At 35.7% G+C, this 21,070-nt stretch overlaps 1 protein-coding gene across 1 annotated transcript; it reads right to left on the bottom strand.

Annotated features, from left to right (window-relative positions):
* Positions 1–552: 552 nt before the first annotated feature.
* Positions 553–19,556, bottom strand: srek1 (splicing regulatory glutamine/lysine-rich protein 1). Its single transcript, XM_065284546.2, has 12 exons — positions 19,307–19,556; positions 18,573–18,706; positions 11,563–11,675; positions 10,843–11,007; positions 8,962–9,140; positions 8,172–8,302; positions 7,992–8,085; positions 7,734–7,844; positions 7,510–7,641; positions 6,736–6,804; positions 6,542–6,656; positions 553–1,945 (listed from the first exon to the last, which is right to left on the bottom strand). The coding sequence occupies exons 1-12, from the start codon at positions 19,423–19,425 to the stop codon at positions 1,793–1,795; spliced, it is 1,515 nt and encodes a 504-aa protein (XP_065140618.1). The 5' UTR covers positions 19,426–19,556; the 3' UTR covers positions 553–1,792.
* Between the last annotated feature and the right edge of the window lie 1,514 nt (positions 19,557–21,070).

Genomic DNA, 21,070 nt, shown 5'->3' with positions numbered 1-21,070 from the left:
AGTTATCGTTATAATGTGAATAGGCCTCAAGACCTTTATTAAATGTTAAGATGCTTTCTGAATTACTTATTTCTTTACTAGGATCTTTTTTTAATTTTAGGGGAAAACGCACACAATTCTAAGAGTTTTCTTTGAATTTCGTCACTAGGAGCAACTCTTTGACCCCAAGATTTTTTTTTTTGAATACGGGCCTGATCTCTGCACTAAATGGCAGTGCTGTGGTTGGATGGTGGAGATAAAGGGGCGCTATTATTACAATAAGATCTGACATCACAATGGAAGAAAAATTTTAATGGCATATATTTTAATGCTTGCAGAAAATGGTTTACCAAGACTAAGTTAATGTGTTGATAGAAGCACTAGGGACCAAAAGGCAAATTTTCATGATATGTCCCCTTTAAATTGTATCATACAGTGGGCCAAATAAGTATTTGAAGTTAGTGAATGTCATTAAACTAGTAAACATCACATCAAAAAAGTATACTGCATATTGTACATAATACATAGCCCACACAAAGATTGTTCACCATTGTAAAATAGAGATTTGAGGAGAATGGTCTGTGAAAGGCTTTATTGTGTTGTTGATTTACATTAAAGCCCATTTTTAAATATTTTAGAAAACCACACACTGCAGTATAGAAGAAATCTTAAGTACACTGTCTTTACTGTATATTTTGCATTAGGGAAAATCTGTTTTATTCACGTATAACAGATGAACAGAATCACACAGCTCACAAATCGATATGTCAAACACTACTCCATCTTATTTATATTAGTTCCTGCTGCTAAACAAGTATATAATTGTATATATCCATTTACTAAAGTATTTGACTGTACGGACTGTATATAAAAATAAATACGAATTCTGAAGCATAAAGCTTTAAACTGTAGTTATTCTGAATGGCCAATAACAGTATACTGTGTTCACCGATCAATAAAGGCTTCTCAAAACACTATTAAAACATAAATATGTGCCACATAACAATACTTACTGTATTAAGATATTACTGTAGGTTTCTAGTCACTGGTTAATTCTGTTAAAAATAAAGATAAAACTATGCAATTTACACCAGCTTTGCTATAATGTTATTTAGGTGACAATGATAGATAAATATTCCCTTTTGACTTCATTTACAACGTTGTTAATATCTTTTTGCATCTTTCTAGGCACTTTTACCATGCACTGTTCATCTACACATTTCACCACAAACATTTTTTTTACACATTATGTACACAAAAACTGTGTAAAAGACTGCCTCTAGTAAGTTTTAGAAATATATCAAAAACCCCTGGGTCATAGTAAAAAAAGAACAAAATAACCAATAATACTTTTACATGAAGAAAGTTTTTATGCAATATATTTTTGAAAATATAATTTCTAAGGCTTTCTCCCCCCAAAATAAAACGTCTAAAACTAAATGTTGAAACTTCTTTACATTTAAATTAGTAAGAAAAAGGATGAACACAAAATAGCACGAAATTATATTTTTAAATGTAAACGTAACATGCAATAAAAACGAAAACAAATGTTAAAATGTGACCTTAAACACACTCCATTCAACATGCGGTAGCTCTCACCACAATAAATCTCTATCCAAATCTTTACATTTTTATCCATATGAATATCATATGACAGATAGCATATTCACAGCGACAGGTAATGTTCACGTCAATGGACGCAGGGAAAAGCATTTTAAAAGGAGTGACTGCTCTTACTGTATGACACGCTATTCTATGCTGTCAAGACACAACGACTGAACATCACAGTTCTTGGAATAGCATTATGTGTTGATCACTCAGCAGCAGAGAGATCCTCCTCATCTGCGTAAGTGCTCCCATAGCTGCCGTTGTGATGAGCTCGGGGAGATTTTTCATCACTGGCAACAGAACCTGACCCAACATCGCTGAAATACTCATAGTCTGCTACCTCGTAGCTCCTGTCCACCTGCAAGGCCACAAGACTCAGTAAGTGTGTTTCACGTGACCCAAATAGACACTTATGAAAGCACTGCCGGAAGGGTTATTTATAGAATTACGCAGCAGCACTGTCAAAGTTAGATGACTACTTAATATCCTCTTTAAAAAACACCAGTTTCTGCTGCTTCAAACATTTCCATCCCACAAGTAGATTGGGTGGAATTATTAAAAATGAAAACAGTTATGAATCATAACTGTGAAATGTTAACAGGTATTACTGTAATAATTGAGGAGTTCAAATGAAAAACATCTATGTGCGTCTGGTGTTTTCTCGTAAATTAGCATTTTTTATGAGGCTCTTATGTTTAAGTGCGGTAATTTCACTTTAATGGTGATGAAAAGGTTATTAGTCAGTAATTAAAATGCCTTTTTAATAACAAAATGTCAATTTAGTCATTTCATTGGTTTGATTGCTTTTACTGCTTTAATAAGGAAAACACCACAGTTTTTCAATATTTTACTATGTTCTTACCTTAACTTAGACACTTTTTTCAATGAGTGCACTTAAAAATATGTGTGTGTGGCGGAAGAGCACTTAGTTTGCAGCACTTCGCTCTCCGCGTGCATTAACATCATTCTGACTTCAGAAATTTGAGCGAAGGGGGTGTGGGTGTTCTCAGGAGTGATGATATTACTGCGCGCCGAGGTCGATGTGCTGCAAACTAATGCTGCGTTCCAGGCAGGTTTTTAAACCCGTGAGTTACGACTTCAAAACCACGACTCACGACCCTATGCGTTCCAGGCAGCCTGTAAATCGTGTTTTTACAACCTTCTACCGGTGAAAGTGCACTGGAACGGCAGTCAAACCCGTGACTTCCCACCCGTGAACTCGTACTAGATCGATGTACTCCCAGTTCAGAGTCGTGAGTCGTGGTTTTGAAGTTGTGAGTTACGGGTTACAGGTTGCCTGGAACGCAGCATAAGTGCTCTTCCACCCATAGAAATATACACTAGATGTCGCCTTGGGGTTCAAAGCATGCGTCAAAACCGCCGCCATCTTGGAACAGGGGTCTTGTCATAGGAAGTATCTAGGTAATGCTACTATCTCCGCCTGTACTCCGAATTCATGGACGATGCCGGACTTTTGTGCTGCGTATGGATGTTAGGGCTACTAACACTATGCATTATAGTTAGAAAAAGTAGATTTTCAAAATATCTTTATTTTTTTTCTTGACTCAATGCTAAATACATGTCTGACTGTTGAAACGAACCAAAAGAAAACCAAGAAAATCGCATTCATGACGATTTATGGTGATTTTATTTCCGTAACACCGTTGCCCACAATGACGCTGATGCGGGATTCCCCTGTTTCAAGATGGCGTCTCTATTTGACGCATTCGGTCCAATGAACTGCCGTAGCCTAGGCGACATCTAGTGTACATATCTATGCTCTTCCACCATACAGTATTGTTCTCATTTTTTATCCGCTTAAAAATCATTTTATTTTGTGCCACCATACTTGTGTAACTACTCATGTAACAGTCTTTATATAGGGAAAACATGGAAGTGTTTGGTGGGTTCTTAAAGGTGCAGTGTGTAATTTTTAGTAGAATCTCGGTAAGAGGTAAGGTAAACTGTGGTTTTCCTTTAAAGGTGCCATAGAATAAAAAACTGTATTAACCTAGACATAGATGAATAATAAGAGCTCTGTACATGGTAATGACATATCGTGAGTCTCAAGCGTGTTTGTTTCGTTTTTATGTAAACATCATGCATGCAAAAAACTGCTGGAAAACAGGCCAATCCAACATAACACCGACTGTGATGTCACAGTCGAAATCTACGCCCCCAACATTAAAGGTGTAGCGGAAGATTTTCCAGAATTTTTGAAAAGCACCACCCCTCCACGTTTTTAAAAAATGCACATGCGCAACACTCTACCTGCTCCCGAGAGGGAACGCCTATTAAACGTATGCGCATGAGAGAGAGCATGCACGGCCTTTTCTCTTCGCTCTGTTTACAAGTTCTGCCGGCATGGCTTATACATTGAGATGTTTACCGTGTCTGCACAAAATCGAACCTAGGGACGAGCACGTACGACGACCTTATGTAAACATATTGTGATGACGAGTATTTGATGACGTCATCACCGGAGCGCGATTTAGCGCATGTTTATGTTTACATCGCATCACATCGCCTCCTGACTTTTCTTACGTGATTAATAAATATGAAGTTGGGGTTTGGAAAATGCTTTAGAGGAATAACAGGAATATGCTGCACTCCAGTTATCAGTTTGTGAGTTTTGTGTTGATTTATTACGTTATTGTTTAGGTCAGATGATGAGTTATTGTTTGTATAAACTGTCATTGTATTTCATTTATTTAGTGATTTATTTTGTTTCATCTTGAGAGTTTTTGTCTCTTTCCCTGTCATTAGGGTAATGTGGATCAGTAATGTTTAAAATGCGGTCGTCTATTATAAAGGGCGATACCATTATCTGTAAGGTGGGGGGAGGACAGTTTATAAATTAGTTATATTTGTCCTAGGGTCTTCTAGAGATGTGTATATGATGGACAAATGTTTATTGCTTATTTTATTTTAGTGTTGTGCACCATAATGATATGGAAGGGGGAAATATCTTGTGTATTGCTGGTTTAGCTATCCCTTTTTGTGGTGGACTTATCCAATTGGGTTGGGCGCGAATTAAGCTTATAAAAGCCTTTTGAATAGTACTTTTTGTGGCCAGTGTTATGGTTAGGGAGTCTGCTGAGAGACACATGAGGCCTGAATAGTGTGTTGCCAGCTACAATGTAGCACCGGTCAGGTTTTGCTGCTATCAGCACTTTGTTTGTGTTTTTTTTTCTTTTATTGTTTTTTTTTTGATAACTTTGTTGTCTTGAACTTAACACTGAAGATATTTTTGGCTTCAATAAATTACCCTGGGTCATCCTTATTTTACGACCAAGTTGTACTGAGTCTTCCTGCTCTTCCCTTACCCCTCAGCGTTCTCTACCTGACACATATCATCAGAATAATTGACAACTGGGGTGACCAGTTTTTTTGCACTTAATAAAGTTACATACCTTCTATGTAAATACCAAAGAACAATTTAACATATTATTTCAATGCATTCTTTGGCACCTAATGTGACACTGTCATTTTGTGCGCCGTTGTTCATCCAATTCATCTTCCTTGCACTGACTTGGTTGAAAAATAGACGTGGTGTTTAGTAGATTCTGCCAACAAAGCTGTATTTCTGAATTACACGAAACTGGGATTAAGCAGATTTGAAGCTAAAGTATTTGCTAAACATACCGCATTCGCTGTTTTATTTATGTGCACAATTGAAATGTTTAAAATGTATTGTCTGTCAGACTAATCCATTTTTGTTGCCTTCAAATGGAATCCCAATGTCTAGAAGAACCCTGCAAAGGCACATTTCACACTTTGTCTAAAACATCATATTTTAAGGAAACACAAGCTTTACGGTTAAAACATGCTTCAAGCTGATGGTTATCAACATTTGTTTCTTATCTAAATAAAAAAAGTAGAACAGCACACAATGAGATACAGCCAAGCATGCTGTGCAAATTATTCAAAAGCATCTAGCGAGCTCTTTGAGGTGCATGGGTTGCAATGACATCTTCTAATTAAAACTAATGTAGTGTGCAGGAAAAATGTCTTTATACACCATTGCTGTATGATTGCTGAAGTGTAATGCAAAATTGTCACTGATCCAGTATGATGGAACTACTGAATTCTAGTTTTTATCCTGTAACTAAAACCACAACTTGCACTACTCTAACCGTTAACCTACACGCCCCCAGAGATTAGATGTACCTGGTAATTGCGTAGTTTCATAAAAACCACAAGATGTGAAATGACTGCATTTACATAGTGTTAACTGATTGATTGTATAATGTGGGACAGAAGTTTCAAACTTTTAAACAAAGGTTACTACTGCAGTCAATTTACCTGCCTTAAAAGCAAAATTTTCAGTTCAGAATTTTAACATTTTTTTGTGGCAATGCAAAATTAAACAAAGCAACATGGTTACACATCATTTCAAGGTGTTACAGTGTTATTATATTAATACTTACAGTGTAATACTTACAATATGTATAACACTGTAAGGTTAGATTTAGGGTTGGTTGTTTGTAATTATGCATTATTTACTGTAAATACTGCAGTAAGTACATGTTGCATGTATATCAAGCATGTATATAATATTACCAGCAACACTGCAAATATGAGAATGATTTTGTCTGGCTTTATGACCATGTCACCTTAGTTAGATGATCTTGCTTTGCCTTGCAGCAGTGTGCAAACATGTTCACGTATCTGCTCCCTTGAGTAAGGCACGTCTCCCCCAATTGTACCCCGGGCGCTGCAGTGATAACTGTGTGTGTTTATGACTTGTCTGTTCACTACCCACTGTGATGGGTCAAATGCAGAGGTCATATTTCTAGTATGCAGTTGGCTACTATACTTGACAACCATGTCACTTTTACTTTCATGTAACTACTCTACTAACCCTAATGTATTTTTAATGTTTTTAAAGTACAAAGTGGGACAACAACTACAAAAAATCACCCAGTCTATTTCCACTGCATGCTGAATTTACCTGTGATGGTTTAGCCTTGTGGTCATAATCTCTGCTTTTCCTCCTGAATGCCAAGCTCTCGCTTCTTTCCCTGCTACTGTCTCTCAGTTTGTCTCTCTTTTTATCCTTCTTCCCTCTGGGAGAATAAAAAAATATTAGAAACTTTCAGAGGTCTTGATAAAATCCGACACAATTTTGAAGTACAATATAGGAACCTTTTTGGTGATGGTGACCTGGCCCTCCGTCTTGGCGACCTCGATTGAGATTTGCTTCTTTTCTGTCCTCTGAAATATAACAATATAAATATAAAAAATCTATATAAAAATATTATGATTTAAAAATGAGCTTCTTTTCTGTCATCTGTGACAACAAAATAAAAATATGTGACTTAATCTTAAAGGCCTTTCTACAAAAGATTGAAAATAGTTTTGTAGATGAATGTAAAATTGTGCCTACATCTCAAATTGTAATTAAATCTGTAATCCATAACTTAAGTAAATACATAGAAAGCCAGTGTTCAAAACTGTCTCCTTACCATACCCAGGTTTGCAACGATAAGCTTATGATAATGATTTATAATTTGAGCTGTCGGTCAGTTTTTGCGAGAAAACTGTCAATAAATGGAAAAAAACTTTTGTTCCGCCATCAGATTTGTTTAGCCGTTGTTCAAGCTTTAACACTTTATGGAATGGTTTCCCAGGCAGGGATGAAACTAGTCCTAGACTAAAATAAATGTAAGAGCTGTCCAGACTGAAAACAGCTGGCACTGACATATCTTAAAATACAACAGTGCCCTTTGTTTTGCCTCAAAATGCACACAAGTAATGGTTTTAGTAAGGCATGTTTGTTAAAACTAGTTATTTTCCTAACTTAACTAAGGCTTAAGCTAATCCCTGTCCAGGAAACCACTTCCAAATTTAATATTTTATTATTTTACCAAACATTTTTTAAACATTATTTCAGGGTAAATAATAACGTGCTCCTCTAACCTGCTTGTACTACGGGAGCATCTTGATCTGCTGTAGCCTTTGGGCGGCGTTCTTCCTTTTTTGACCCTCTGCCTCTTTTCATCCCAGTCACCTTCTTTCCGAACCTTTCCTTCCTTCTCCTTCTTCCGGTCCCTGTGTTAAGGAGAGGCACTGAACTTAAACATCTTTTTTACTTTAATTAAAGTTGTTTTTTTCCCAGTAAAATAATGTTGATGTGGGTTTACCTGGAGTGAGATCGACTCCGGCTGTGTTTTTTGTCTCGGGATCGCGAGTGTCTTCTATGGGACCCACGTAAATCATTTAGCCTCTGCCTTGGCCTCTGAGATGGACGACCCCTTGAGGAACCATTTTTAAAATCGGTCATTGTTGCCATTGCTAAAGCACCACATAAAATTGTTTGAATTTTTTATATGTGTAACAGTTTCAACTATGACTATGCCAAAAAACGTTATATCCCAAAGAATTCTTCATGTGTAACATACCTGTGCCTGGATCTGGATCGCTTCCTTCGTGAGTGAGACCGAGATCTGGACCTTTTGAAACGCCTGGATCTACTAGGCGACCGATTCTTGTCGGCTACAATCCACAAGAATTCCAACATTTACAAGGTAACATCAATAAATGATTATTGTATGCGAGTGTGCGGATGACTGAGGACAAACCTGGATCAATAGCAGCAGCAATAGTTGACTGAGCCTCTCTGACCTTTTTCATAACGTCCTCCAGTTCTTTGGCTGCAGCCTGTGGTGTGAGCTCTGGAGGCTTTACTATGGCATTATTGGAGTGGTTAATCCTAAAAATGGTGACATTAATAATTGATCAACATATTGTTAAAAACATCATGAGCACACTGGTTGGGCATGTATGAAACAGGGTTCCCACACCTTAGTAAACTTCGAATTCAAGGACTTTCAAGGTGCAATACCCTCAAATTCAAGGACTAAATGTTGGGACACATTTCAAGGGAGAGCTAGGTTACATTGTGTTCCCTTTTAAGATACATTGTTAAAGTTCCCTTTCGAGGGAACTCGCGCTGCATCACTGCAGTGACACTTTGGGGACGCCTCCAGGGGTAAGTGCGTCTGACTGTGTATATCAAATTCAACCAATGGTGAGGCTTAACGACAAAGACAGAGTGATGCGGGAGCCAGGAAGTATATCGCCATTTGAAATATTGTCAAAGACGGCGTTACAGGGATGCAGGAAGTATGGCAGGGGAAACACAGCATCTCATTCCCTTCTCAGGGAACAACAGTTACATATGTAACCCGAGATGTTTTCATGTGTAAAAGCCATGTCCAAAAAACTAGAAATAGATTCAAGCACTTTCAATGACCTGTATCTAAGCATTTATATTTTCAAAAACTTCCCAGGACCTTGAATTTTCCCCCCAGATTCACAAACTTTCAAGGAACCGTGGGAACCCTGATAAAAGTTTAGAATAACATATACTTCAGCGGTCTGTCTCCGAACATGACACCGTTAAAGGTGAGCGCTCGTGTCACTGAGTCCTGATCAGAAAATTCCACGAAGGCAAAGCGTGTAGGCTGAGTTTCATCCCCGGCCATCCTCACAAACTTCACATCTCCAACCTGCTTGAAGAACTCCAGTAGCTGTTCGGCCGTGGTGGTCTTTAAAAAGATAAAACAATTACAAAAAGGTAAGAAAGTAAAAAAATCATATAAATATTATTACTAGGGCAGAGCACCATGCGAAGCCCTATTGTTTTTAAGGATTTATTATAATTATTATTATTTTGGGGCCCTTAAAGGAATAGTCAATTTTCTTTAAAAAAAAATCCAGATAATTTACTCACCACCATGTCATCCAAAATGTTGATTTCTTTCTTTGATCAGTCGAGAAGAAATTATGTTTTTTGAGGAAAACATTGCAGGATTTTTCTCATTTTAATGGACTTTAATAGAGCCCAACATTTAATACTTAACTCAACACTTCACTTTCAATGGAGTTTCAAAGGACTCCAAACGATCCCAAACGAGGCATAAGAGTCTTATTTAGCAAAACGATTGTCATTTTTGACAATAAAAATAAAAAACATGCACTTTTAAACCACAACTTCTCGTCCATCTCCGGTCCTGCGTGACCTAACGTAAATGCGTAGTGACGTAGAGAGGTCACGTGTTACATATATGAAATGCACATTTGCGGACCATTGTAAACAATAAACTGACACAAAGACATTAATTAGTATCATTCCACATACAACAACGTCAGAACGGACCTCTTGACGTCATGACGTATTGCGTGGGGTCACGCTGGTGCATCACGACCGGATCTAGACGAGAAGTTGTGGTTTAAAAGTGCATATTTTTATTTTTAAAAATGACAATTGTTTCGCGACCCTTATGCGTCGTTTGGGATCGTTTATAGTCCTTTGAAACTCCGTTGAAAAAAACTGTTAAGTGTTGAGTTAAGTATTAAATGTTGGGCTCTATTAAAGTCCATTAAAATGAGAAAAATCCTGCAATGTTTTCCTCAAAAAACATAATTTCTTCTCGACTGAACAAAGAAAGACATCAACATTTTGGATGACATGGTGGTGAGTAAATTATCTGGATTTTTCTTTTAAGAAAATGGACTATTCCTTTTACATGCTCAAAAACATATATGACAATATATAAGTTGGTACATGTATTGTTCTCATCAACTTAAACAACTTTTGAATTGGCATCTATTAGCTCTGCCCAACAGGAAGTAAGCCATTATGGATTTTGCAAAAAAGAGCATGTTGTGAACTTTTAAATACTTCACCAAAACTTGTGGGAGTATCACCAAACTTGGTCATCATCATGATGCCAAGAAAAGTTTCCAGGTATTTCAGGAGCATGGTTTGTTTTGTTTTGGGTGTTAATATTTCATAAAGATTTATACTTTAATGTAAAATCTAATAATCAACATTAATAATTGATTGATGATTCAAAGGAAATAATCAACAAATTGATTTTTGTCATATTGTGGAGCCCTAGATGGCGCTGTGGTGTGAGGGCCTGTCACTGCTGTCAGCTATATTTAATATAATTTTTAATATAATGTAATTTTAATCTTTTTGTGGCATTATAGAAATCCTGTTAAAGGCACACAGTGTAATTTTCACGTTGCAAGTTGCAAAACAACAAATGCATAGCTTGATGACACTGTGACACTAATGTAAATCAATCCAAATGGGACTCACAAATTATGTTGATGGATGACATAAGTGACTTACTGTAATAGAAAAAAAACAACAAAAAACACACTGGCTACAACTACTACTTCCACATGTGGATCTGCAAAGACCATTCGCCACAAAATATTGCATTCACTTTCACATACCTGTGAATTCAAGTTGCCGACATAGACGGTCCTCCTGATCTCATCAATTTTCGAGGGATCAACATTGCCCATAAGTGGAGGCTGTGACGTCACTCCGCTTAAAGCCGCCACAGATGTATCCAAACTAGACTTAATGACTCCCAGATTAACCAAAGGAAGACCACGCTGACACAAAACAAATGAAAGATGTACGTTGTGACAACTTGTTAGAAGTTTTAAATTACTGGATCCTTCACATTTTTAAACAAACAAAAGATAATATTAATGTAGTTTTTAAATAATTCCCCGATTTATCGTTTCTACACGCAATACACAGGGCAATTTACTCTTCTCCTGTCAATCGTTAAATGAAAAAGAATAATCTTCAGTCACATCAAATCACACATGGCAAAAGGTGGGTGCAACTTTGTAAAATGCTGCGCAGACCGATCGGTGCATGACATTAAGATACTGCAAGAGCTAACAGCGGAGCAGACCAAGGTCATACGCGATGTTATGCGCTGATCAGTCCAAACAAGCCTAAACTTCCTCTGCTCTCGGCACCAGGTACCACCAAACTTTACTACAGTTAAAACCAAAAATTATGGTTACCACAAAATAACCATGGTTTTGAAAACGAGAGTTTATAAGCATACACTGGGTTGATTTTAATAAAACTCAAGAAGTTGAGAATTAAGTCACTATTGACATTAATGAGAGCAGACTGTATGTGTGTTTTACATTTAGCGTAGCAGGGCTGGGAATGGGCAGAAGTCCTCCTCCGTTTATCAGGCTAGTGACAGGCGTAGCAGGGGCCAAAAGCGAGAGGGCCTTTGCCTCTTCTGGGATTTTTCCTGCGGAACAAGAGCACACGCATTAGAGAGGTCAATGGCGACATCTCATGCTGCTTTGCCAGGACTGCACCCAAGAATCAAAGGAGAGCCCTTCAACAGCTTATCACTCTCTAACTTCAACTCCATCCCTGACCATCAACTTCACAAACAATCTAAACTAGCTTAGCTAACTTCTTTTTTTTACTATCATGCTTGGATCTCCCAATGGAACTTCTTTCTCATATTCTTAAACATCTTTGTTTTGGACACCGTTGCCTTTGGCTTGCATAATGGAGGTTGTAAGTCTATTCTTTCCCACTTATTCTATTTTAGTAATGCTGCTTTGGAACAATGTGCATTGTCATTACAAAATAAATAAACTAAACTGAAAATCAACACAGTGCATACTGTAAACAGGATGACTTTTGCACAAAAACAGAGAAAGAACACTTGTCCTTTCCTCTTTAAAAATAAAAAAAAGATCAGAACAGAACATGTAGAGAATGATTTAACACTTTGTGGTATGGGTCACCTGTACTGGAAACATATTGGTCATGAACCGTACGATATCAAGCATGGACGCTTTCTCCCTGGGGCGATCGTTTCGCAGTGTTGGTAAGGGTGTGCAACACAAGACAACCGTTCATGTTGGCTGCATCACTAATAGCACACAGAACATCAGATACAGAAAACAAGAACATTTTAAGTGTCTTTGAGAAATCCCCCCCACAAATTGTCACCACTAAAATGTTTTGCTTAGAGATCAGTTAACAACAAATTGCAATTTTTCAAATAAGCGTTTCTGCCAATGTTGATACAAAATATAAGGGCTGGGCATAGATTAATCTCATACAAAATAAAAGCAATTTTTTGCATAACACATGAGTGTGTGTTGTGTGTAAATATTATGTATATTTAACCACACACCCACACATACATATATATATAAATTTAATTTATATATTGTTGTTTTTATTTATAAAATAAAATATATAAAAAATATAAATAAATATATATACACACACATGTAAATGTTTCTTAAATACATACATGAATGTGTGTGTATTTATATATACATAATACTTACACACAGCACAAACTCATATGTTACGCAAAAAATTGCTTTTATTTTGTACGAGACTAATCTATCTATGCCCAGCCCTACAAAATATCTTTGCATGCTCTGTGCTTACATTAAGTCTATTGCTCATAAGTGAACAGATTTGTGGTAGGTCTGTGCTTTAAAATGGGCAAGAGACCCAAAACTATTTAACGAAGATAAACGTTTAAAGGTGTGTGCTATTTTTATAATACTTCATCGATTACAGTAAATTTAGCTACGGTTAAGAAAACATTCACACTTCAGCAAATCTGTCATCTTACTGAATTACAGATCTTACATAGACAAAACTGAAAAAGTGAATTTCATCATTTTGCCTTGCCCGTCTATTGCGCATGTGAAACTGCTGCATGACATGATGCCATTAAAGTCAATAACAATTGAAAAGCCAGTAAGACTTTCAGAATGTAAAGCTGTATGCACACTGCTAGCGACTAGCAACGACAAAAAGTTGCAATAGCATAAATTTTTCAATGGATACTTGACGACTACTAGCGACCCGAGGGGCAGTGACTGCTGGCAACAGGAAGTGGGCATGTGCCACACTACATGACAAAGCTGAAAAAAATTAAACTTTTTGTAAATTACATGCGACTTTTGTTAGGTAGTTTATGTCATTCGTCCTTCGTCAATTACTGAGAGGACGGTAATTTGTTTGTTTATAACTGTACAGAATTAGGAACACCTCAGTGAAAGAGATGGACAAAACACATCGACAGTCACTTGCAAGGTGCACGCAGCATAAGTTAAATTTAAAGGTGGCTCAGCAAAATACTTAAATGAAGGGGACTAAATGCCACTGCCAAAATGTCAACTTTTTTAACAAAATTTGCTTGACAAAATTCTGCTTTCACAGCTTTGAAAAGCAAATCACAGAAAACAAGAACATCTACGTATAGGTATGTAATTCAGTAAAATGAGGACTCTCAATGGGTCGGACTACTTTTGCAAGTCACCGTGTTGCTGTATTATACACTGGTTCCCTTCAAAGAAAATTTACTGTTATTCTCCAAGATCTTTAGGGTCAGAGTAAAAGCCTGAGTGCGAGAGAAAGAGAGAGATAGAGGAGGTGATCTTAATGCATTAGACATCAGCAACAGCTGCCCTTGTACCGTTCACACTTTCCTCCAATACTGGGCGCCAAGTCAACCTGGACAGCTTTCAAAGACAGGCAAAGGAGCAACTGTGGGGTTGGGGAACGAGGGACAAGGGGACAGAAAAACAAAAAAAGAAAAACAACACAATGAATATGCAACGTTTCTAAGAGGCAAAAAGGGACAGCATGTGAGAGAAATAAAATAAAAAAAATGAAAGAAAATAAATAAATAAAATAAAATAAAGAGACAAGGTGTCCATCTCGGAAGGTTCAGCGGCTAGGTTCCTGGTCACACTCCCCCCTTGAAGGCAGCGTGGACCCCGGCGGGTATACTGGCTTGGAAAACAAAGCCTTGAGTCAGGCTAGTGTAGTAGTGTAACGCCTGGGCCAGTCTAGTGATCTGATATGCACACATAATCAACACAGAAAAAACATACAAAAACCAAATTAATCAACGTAGTAAGCCATCCAAGAACCAAGTCACGAGGACAAGCATTTCAGGCAAGAGGGAAGCTCTCTTAGATACCATGTTTTGCATAAATGCGGATGTTTACAGACAAGAGAGAAAATAAAAAAAGAGGAAGAGAGAAACAAATGGTTAGCCAGTTGTTGCCCTGTAGACTTTCCAAGACCTCATCCTATAACCGCATAATCTGTAGATTACATACGTTTACAATGCTTAGTTCATAAATGCTTTCCATAAAAAGGGTGCAAAATAGGACTTAAAAGGGAACATACACTTAAATGATTTTTTTTTAAGGGAAGCAAAAATTGTTTGTTTATGGCAGCACTTCCCAATCCTGGCCCTCGCGCACCCCCTCCCAAAAAGTTGAAGATGTCTCCTTATTTAACACATCTAATTTAACTCATCAGCTTGTTATGGAGACATGTTTACCGTTTTGGAAGAAGGCTGAAGTTGAATCAGGTGTTCGGAATAAGAAGACATCTAGATATCTCTTTGGGGGGGGGGGTGCTCGAGGACCAGGATTGGGGAGGACTGGTCTATGGCATCACTGTGAAAAAAACACCTTTATTGTGTGTAGTTTTGTGAGATTTAAATAAATGAATTTGATTAAAGGTCCAGTTCTTTCTGTGTATTTGAAGCTTTGATTGCATTTACAGTGCAGAATATAACATGTGCTCATGTTTTACAGTCCTAAAAATGGGCTGATAACTTCCTTGTCCTATGAAGTCCCTCCTTCAGAAATACGTAACATGTTCTGATTGTGTAGTTTGTTTAGTGTGTTGTGATTCGACAGCAGCTTAGCTTAGCAGAGCCGTTTGAGCCAAAGCAGGTGACTGACGTATTCCTGTGGGCGGAGTTTAGTCAAAAACTGTTTTATTGACTTCATTCAACTGGGAAATAAAAGGCTGTAGTCCAAACCAGCCGTTCACTGTAGGCTCTGAAAGGGGAAATCTGTTAAAGAAAATATATCGCCTGGCAGTGAACTTTGAGCTTTATCATTTTGCAGGTATTATTTATGCTCTAACAGCACCATTACACACTAACTAAAGTTTGAAAAATGGGATCAGGAAGACACTAGTTTATTAAAACATCTGCTCTACAGCACTATAAAAAAAATCCAACTTTCAAAATATTCTCCTAATAAGAGTAATAACACAAACTGACTTTCAGTACGAAAGTGTAAAGAAGTCAATGTTTTATTTTGTGCATAATGAATTATATTTTTTTGGTCGATTGGACCTTGATATAAAAAATGTGTCAAAAATTCTCCCAACCTGTCAAACTGTTTTATCTAAACAAACAAGGATTAAACAAGAATTTGAAAGTTCCCAGAATGCATTGCAAATTATTAATGTATGTGGTTAAATAATATTATTTAAAAAAATTTACATTTTAAATTATAATTATATAATTAAGTATTTGCTGGCTTTAATTCTTTGTTGTTTGTGTCTCTTTTAGTTATCCATTGTATTTAGAGTTGTTTTGTATTGAATAATGTTTGATGATTGTCACCATGGTTTAGGTTTGTGTGTTTAGCGTTTATGACGCAGTGTTGTTAATAAAAGTGTATTCAACACAAACTGTTTGAAAAGTTACTTGACCAATGTTTTGTTCTCTCTTAAAGGGATAGTTCACAAAAAAAAAAAATTCTGTCATCATTTACTCCCTATTAGGTTGTTCAAAACCTTTATAAATATCTTTGTTCTGCTGAATATAAATTAAGATATCACTGAAGAACGGTGCCCATTATCTGTTTGGATATGCCCATGGTCGGATAAATGTATGCAAGTTGGGCATTTTATGTATTTACTTATTTTTTTGTTACATATTTTACTTCTTTTATGGAGTAAACTGGACTAACTTTTTTATAGTTTTTATCTATATATTACATTTATTTATTTATTGTGCATGATGTTGTTTGTGATATGTGTGTGTTGCTTGTATGTTTTTATGTCATTGTCAAAGACAATTTTCCATTTTATGTAAGTTTAATGGACATTAAAGAAGTCTAAGTCTAAGTCAATATTACCATAAAAACATATAGCTTGACAGCAAGTAAATAATGACAGAATTTTCCCTTTCTTGTAAACTATCCATTTAAATAGATCAGATTTTTAAAAAAATTACTATGTAAATAAGAAAAAATGAATACATCTAGCCATTTTACATGAATTCAACCAAAATATAAATAAGTTGAGGTATAACTTCAGTCCCAATTCGTTGAAAAAAATTATTGTAAAATGTTTTTTAAACAGTGAATGCATTTAATAAAAGTTATGGTATGAAACGGTTTTATAATTGTTATTGTTGTTAAGAAGGTCAAGAAAACAGCAAAACTCTATAATAAGGTTGTTAGTTAATGCATCAGCTAACACGAACAATGAACAACACATTGACAGCATTTATTAATCTTAGTTCATGTTTATTTCATCATTTACTAATACATTTTTAAACTAAAATTTTTAACTAACATTAACCAAGATTAATAAATGCAGAAAAACTATATTGTTCCTTGTTAGTTAATGTTAGGTAATACATTATTTATGTTAACAAATGCAACCTTAAAGTAAAGTGTTAACAATAAATTTTTGGCTTTTTTATATTTTTTAATAGCTTATATATACTGATACAGATACAGTAGCTCTCATTCAAATGAAAATTACATGTGTATATTGTTGTTTCCAAACAAGCATCCAATCTGCACCCTATTTATGGAAATTGTCAGTGTATCAAGACGATTTTCAGACAACCTTTTATTATGGGCTGTTCTTGCAGTGCCTTTGACCTAGAGCATTTGAAACTTCTATGTTGTCTTTAGTAATCCTCTCAAAACCTCTCTTGGTTAACATGTCAAGTAAATCAGCTAAATTTAACAAGCAAGCAATTTTAAGCAAAAGCTCAATAATAAACAAATGCAAAAATCCTTAATTTTTACATATTCAGATACTGCTAAAGTAAGTCAAGTGTCAAGTCAACTAAAAGGTTAAGGTTTTATAAACCATTCTCAGTATAACCATTTTTCTTTCAAAAAACAAATCAAAACAAAAGAGAATAATAAACAAGCTAAATAGATTATGCATATCACTGTATGGGGGACTAAGGACTTAAATTGCATGAATTAATGATGTTTTTATTTACAAAAATCTAAATATATTAGTTTTGTAAAAATATTTTCAACACAAAATAAAATAAATATTTTGAATGCCCCATGTGTCTCTCAAATAGCTATTTTTGGCAACTGCAAAATACTTTTGAAAAAAATAATAAACTAAAAGTTAAATTAAAACAACAAATTTAACATGAATACATGTTATGAAATAAAATGTACTTCGATTTTTAATAAAAAAAAAATGTTATGGTAACAATAAGGTTCATTAGTTAATGTATTAACTAACATGAACAAACCATAAGCAATACATTTGTTACAATATTTATTAATCTTTGTTAATGTTAGTTAATAGAAATAAAGCTTTTAATTGTTTGTTCATGTTAGTTTACAGTGCATTAACTAACGTTAACAAGATTTTAATAAAGTATTACTAATTGTTGAAATTAACATCAACAAAGATTAATAAATTCTGTATAAGTGCAGTTCATGTTAACTAATGTAGTTACCTAATGTTAACTAATGAACCTTATTGTAAAGTGTTACCGATTTTATTTTTTTTAAATGACACTCGTAGTCCCTCATACACACAGCTCACTTACTGTAAAAGAGCAAAGGCTTTGTGTTTACTTGACTTTTTTGCTACGTCGGCATCCTTTCTTTCTTTTTCAACTTTTATGTAGGCTTAACTAAATTCAGGTTAATCACACTAACAAATCAATACTTGAAACCACACTGTGTTTAAGCCCTGCTCAGGTGCAGTATCCATTTATGAACTACCGGTAATGACCTCGAGTTTAGAAAAAACACTGAAAGCACGTTCACAGAGTCGTTCACTGATGCTGCGAAATAAGACAAGAGTATGATCTTAATCATCTCCATCATTTCCACATCCTTCAGCTCAAATGATAAAAACAAGAGGTGTCAAAACATCACTCGTCTCAACTAAACACAACAAAATGTACACAGCTGATTACACTCAAACGTGCACACGGCACGATTATCATTTACATCTAGAACACAAACACATCATGGTTTGCTGCTCCTTCTCATAAGCTTGATCTGAAGTCAGATACCCAGTGTTTTGCATGATCAGCACACAAATGTAACACACATGCAAACATACTAACCTTCTGCGCATGGCACAACAATAAGAGCTCTGTCAATAAAAACTGTGTTGGTTAAATGCTGTGCCACGCCAACACTGGAAGGCTCTCTGTACTTTATGTAACACACTTTGGATGAAAAGGAAAGAGGTGCATTGCTGAAAGAGAAGAAACAAAGTGTTATTTAAAACCGCTTCAATAATGAAAAGTTTGATAGGAGCATTGCTAAGTCAGTAATGTGGTATGAAAAAAGTAAAACAAGATTGTTGTTTATATATATATATGGTGTTTTCTGTGATGCACTTTAAATAGAGTACCACACATAAAGGATCTTTATATGTTTTGCAATTAAACATTGTCATGTCAGCAGCTACAGTAAAGGTGATTTTGATGGTTGCTTTATGTTGCTGTAACTCCCTGTATTTGCTGATCTAATTTTGATAAATAAATATATAAAAAGAATGCAGTACCACGTAAATACTATGGTATGTTAATATTCTATAGTTTCATTACCATGGTACCCCCTCACTACTTTCTGTAAACGTCATTATTTAAAAGGCTCAGATGGGATAGTTTGTGTTGCTGACATCCCTGTAAAGGGTTCAGGTATGTGTTGTGTTGCTGATGGTGGGATGACATCACTGTAAAGGGCTCGGTTGAGTGTGTGTTTGTGTTGTCATCATTGTCTGATATGTCGGTTTGTCGTGGCGTGTATTTGTTCGTTACGAATGTATTATGCGTGTGTTGTTGTGACTCACTCAGGCGGGTATAGCCGCAGCTCCTCGATGTCTCCCAAAAAGCCGAAGAGAGTTCTCATCTGATCGCTGCTCACCGCCGACGACAGATTAGTGATCTGAATCACATTAGTCCCAGGCATCCCACTTATGTCACACTAGGTTGAAATTTAATACTGTAAATACAGCGTTACACCCGAGCAATCAGGGCTCAGATAGCCACTGACATGCTGTGATGTTAGCATTGAGGGTTCTGGCCTCCCTGAGACAGCAGCGCCACAGGTTGGCCTGGAGTATTAGGACGATCAGTGTCATTGACATCCATTAGCGACCCCTGCTGTATCATTACTTAATCAAAGTTCTATTTTTTGTTTCTTTAATAAATTTTTATTTTTATCATTTCACTTAAAAAAGCCATAGTATACTTTAGTGTATTACAGTAATCTCTACTCTTTGTTAAGATAAGTAAGATTTAGTGAATTCCTTAAATAATGTTATATACTTTTAATTACTATGGTAAGGCTCAACACTATGGTATAAATTTTATTATTTTACTACAGTTTACAGTTTATTTTATCTTTTATTTTATCTATTTTATATGTGGCATGTACTATACTCGGGTAAAAATAAAGAAGAATCAGAATCACCTTTAAGTACTTAAGTACTGTGGGTTTACATGTAGGAATTTGTTTTTTTTTTGTTCTGGTGTATAACAATGAAACTACTACAACTACAATAAATAAGGAAACATTCTGTTATTTTATAAAAAAGAGGTATCAAAAGAGACAGGTCAATTAGCCTACTGTGCAGTGCAGGATAAAGTGGGCCTAGTGCAAAAGCACTATATACAATTTGGTTGTATATACAATAAACGCCATTTTTGAAAAAAAAAAATTAGTTACTGCCAGAATCAGTATTATATCAGGTCAGTATTAAAGGAAATTCTTAATTTTACACAAAATCCAATATCCGCCGTGTTATTCTGTCATCTTTTCTCCCTTTTTTCCCAAAACGCAATAAACGCCACTCCTCCATTTTTACAGAACGCAATAAATCTGTTCCAGAAATTACAGCGCACCATTCACGCAATGTAAACAAACAATGGCAGCGCGCTGAGTACACGGAGTCCTAGTTTTCCTCATCTTCTTTGAACTTCGTGATCAACAAACAAACAAAAACAAAATAATACTTTAATAGCACTGATAAATCTGTGATGGTTTTCTGTGACGGGAAAAAAACGTAAGTCATCAACATCTAATAATTAACGCAAGAGGCACTCGGGAGACAGGTGCTTGTTTGACAGCATCAAGCCTTTGTCATGATAACACATTGACCCCAGGGGATCTTATGAAAAACTTTCCATAATTTTACTCAAAGTCAACAAAAATCGAGCAGGACCAAAACATTTTACAGCTGATCGCTGTGAAAAACGTTAAGCGACGACGTCAAATATAACCGCAGCAATGACAGTGTTCTTAATATGACAAAGTAAGTGTTTTGATAAATGACATTAATGTTTATATTTTTAATTAGTGTGTACAACTAGTCAACTAAATGAATATAACATGGCAAAGATGAATGCACATTTATACATTGATTCAATAGATTTATAGCATTTTGAATTAAAAACTTGTCATGGATTTATTGCATTTTGTGGAAAAAATAATCCGTTTTTATAATAAATCTTTGAAAATCAAGTTATGGATTTGAATTTTTTATGTTTTTATAACCTAAAGATGCTATGTGAAAGTTTGTAACAGAAAATAGTGGTTTTCATCTTGACACTTT

Source organism: Paramisgurnus dabryanus, chromosome 5 (assembly GCF_030506205.2).
Source record: "Paramisgurnus dabryanus chromosome 5, PD_genome_1.1, whole genome shotgun sequence".
In the NCBI taxonomy this organism is placed as follows: Eukaryota; Metazoa; Chordata; class Actinopteri; order Cypriniformes; family Cobitidae; genus Paramisgurnus; species Paramisgurnus dabryanus.
This window is presented reverse-complemented; position numbering and strand designations above follow the sequence as displayed.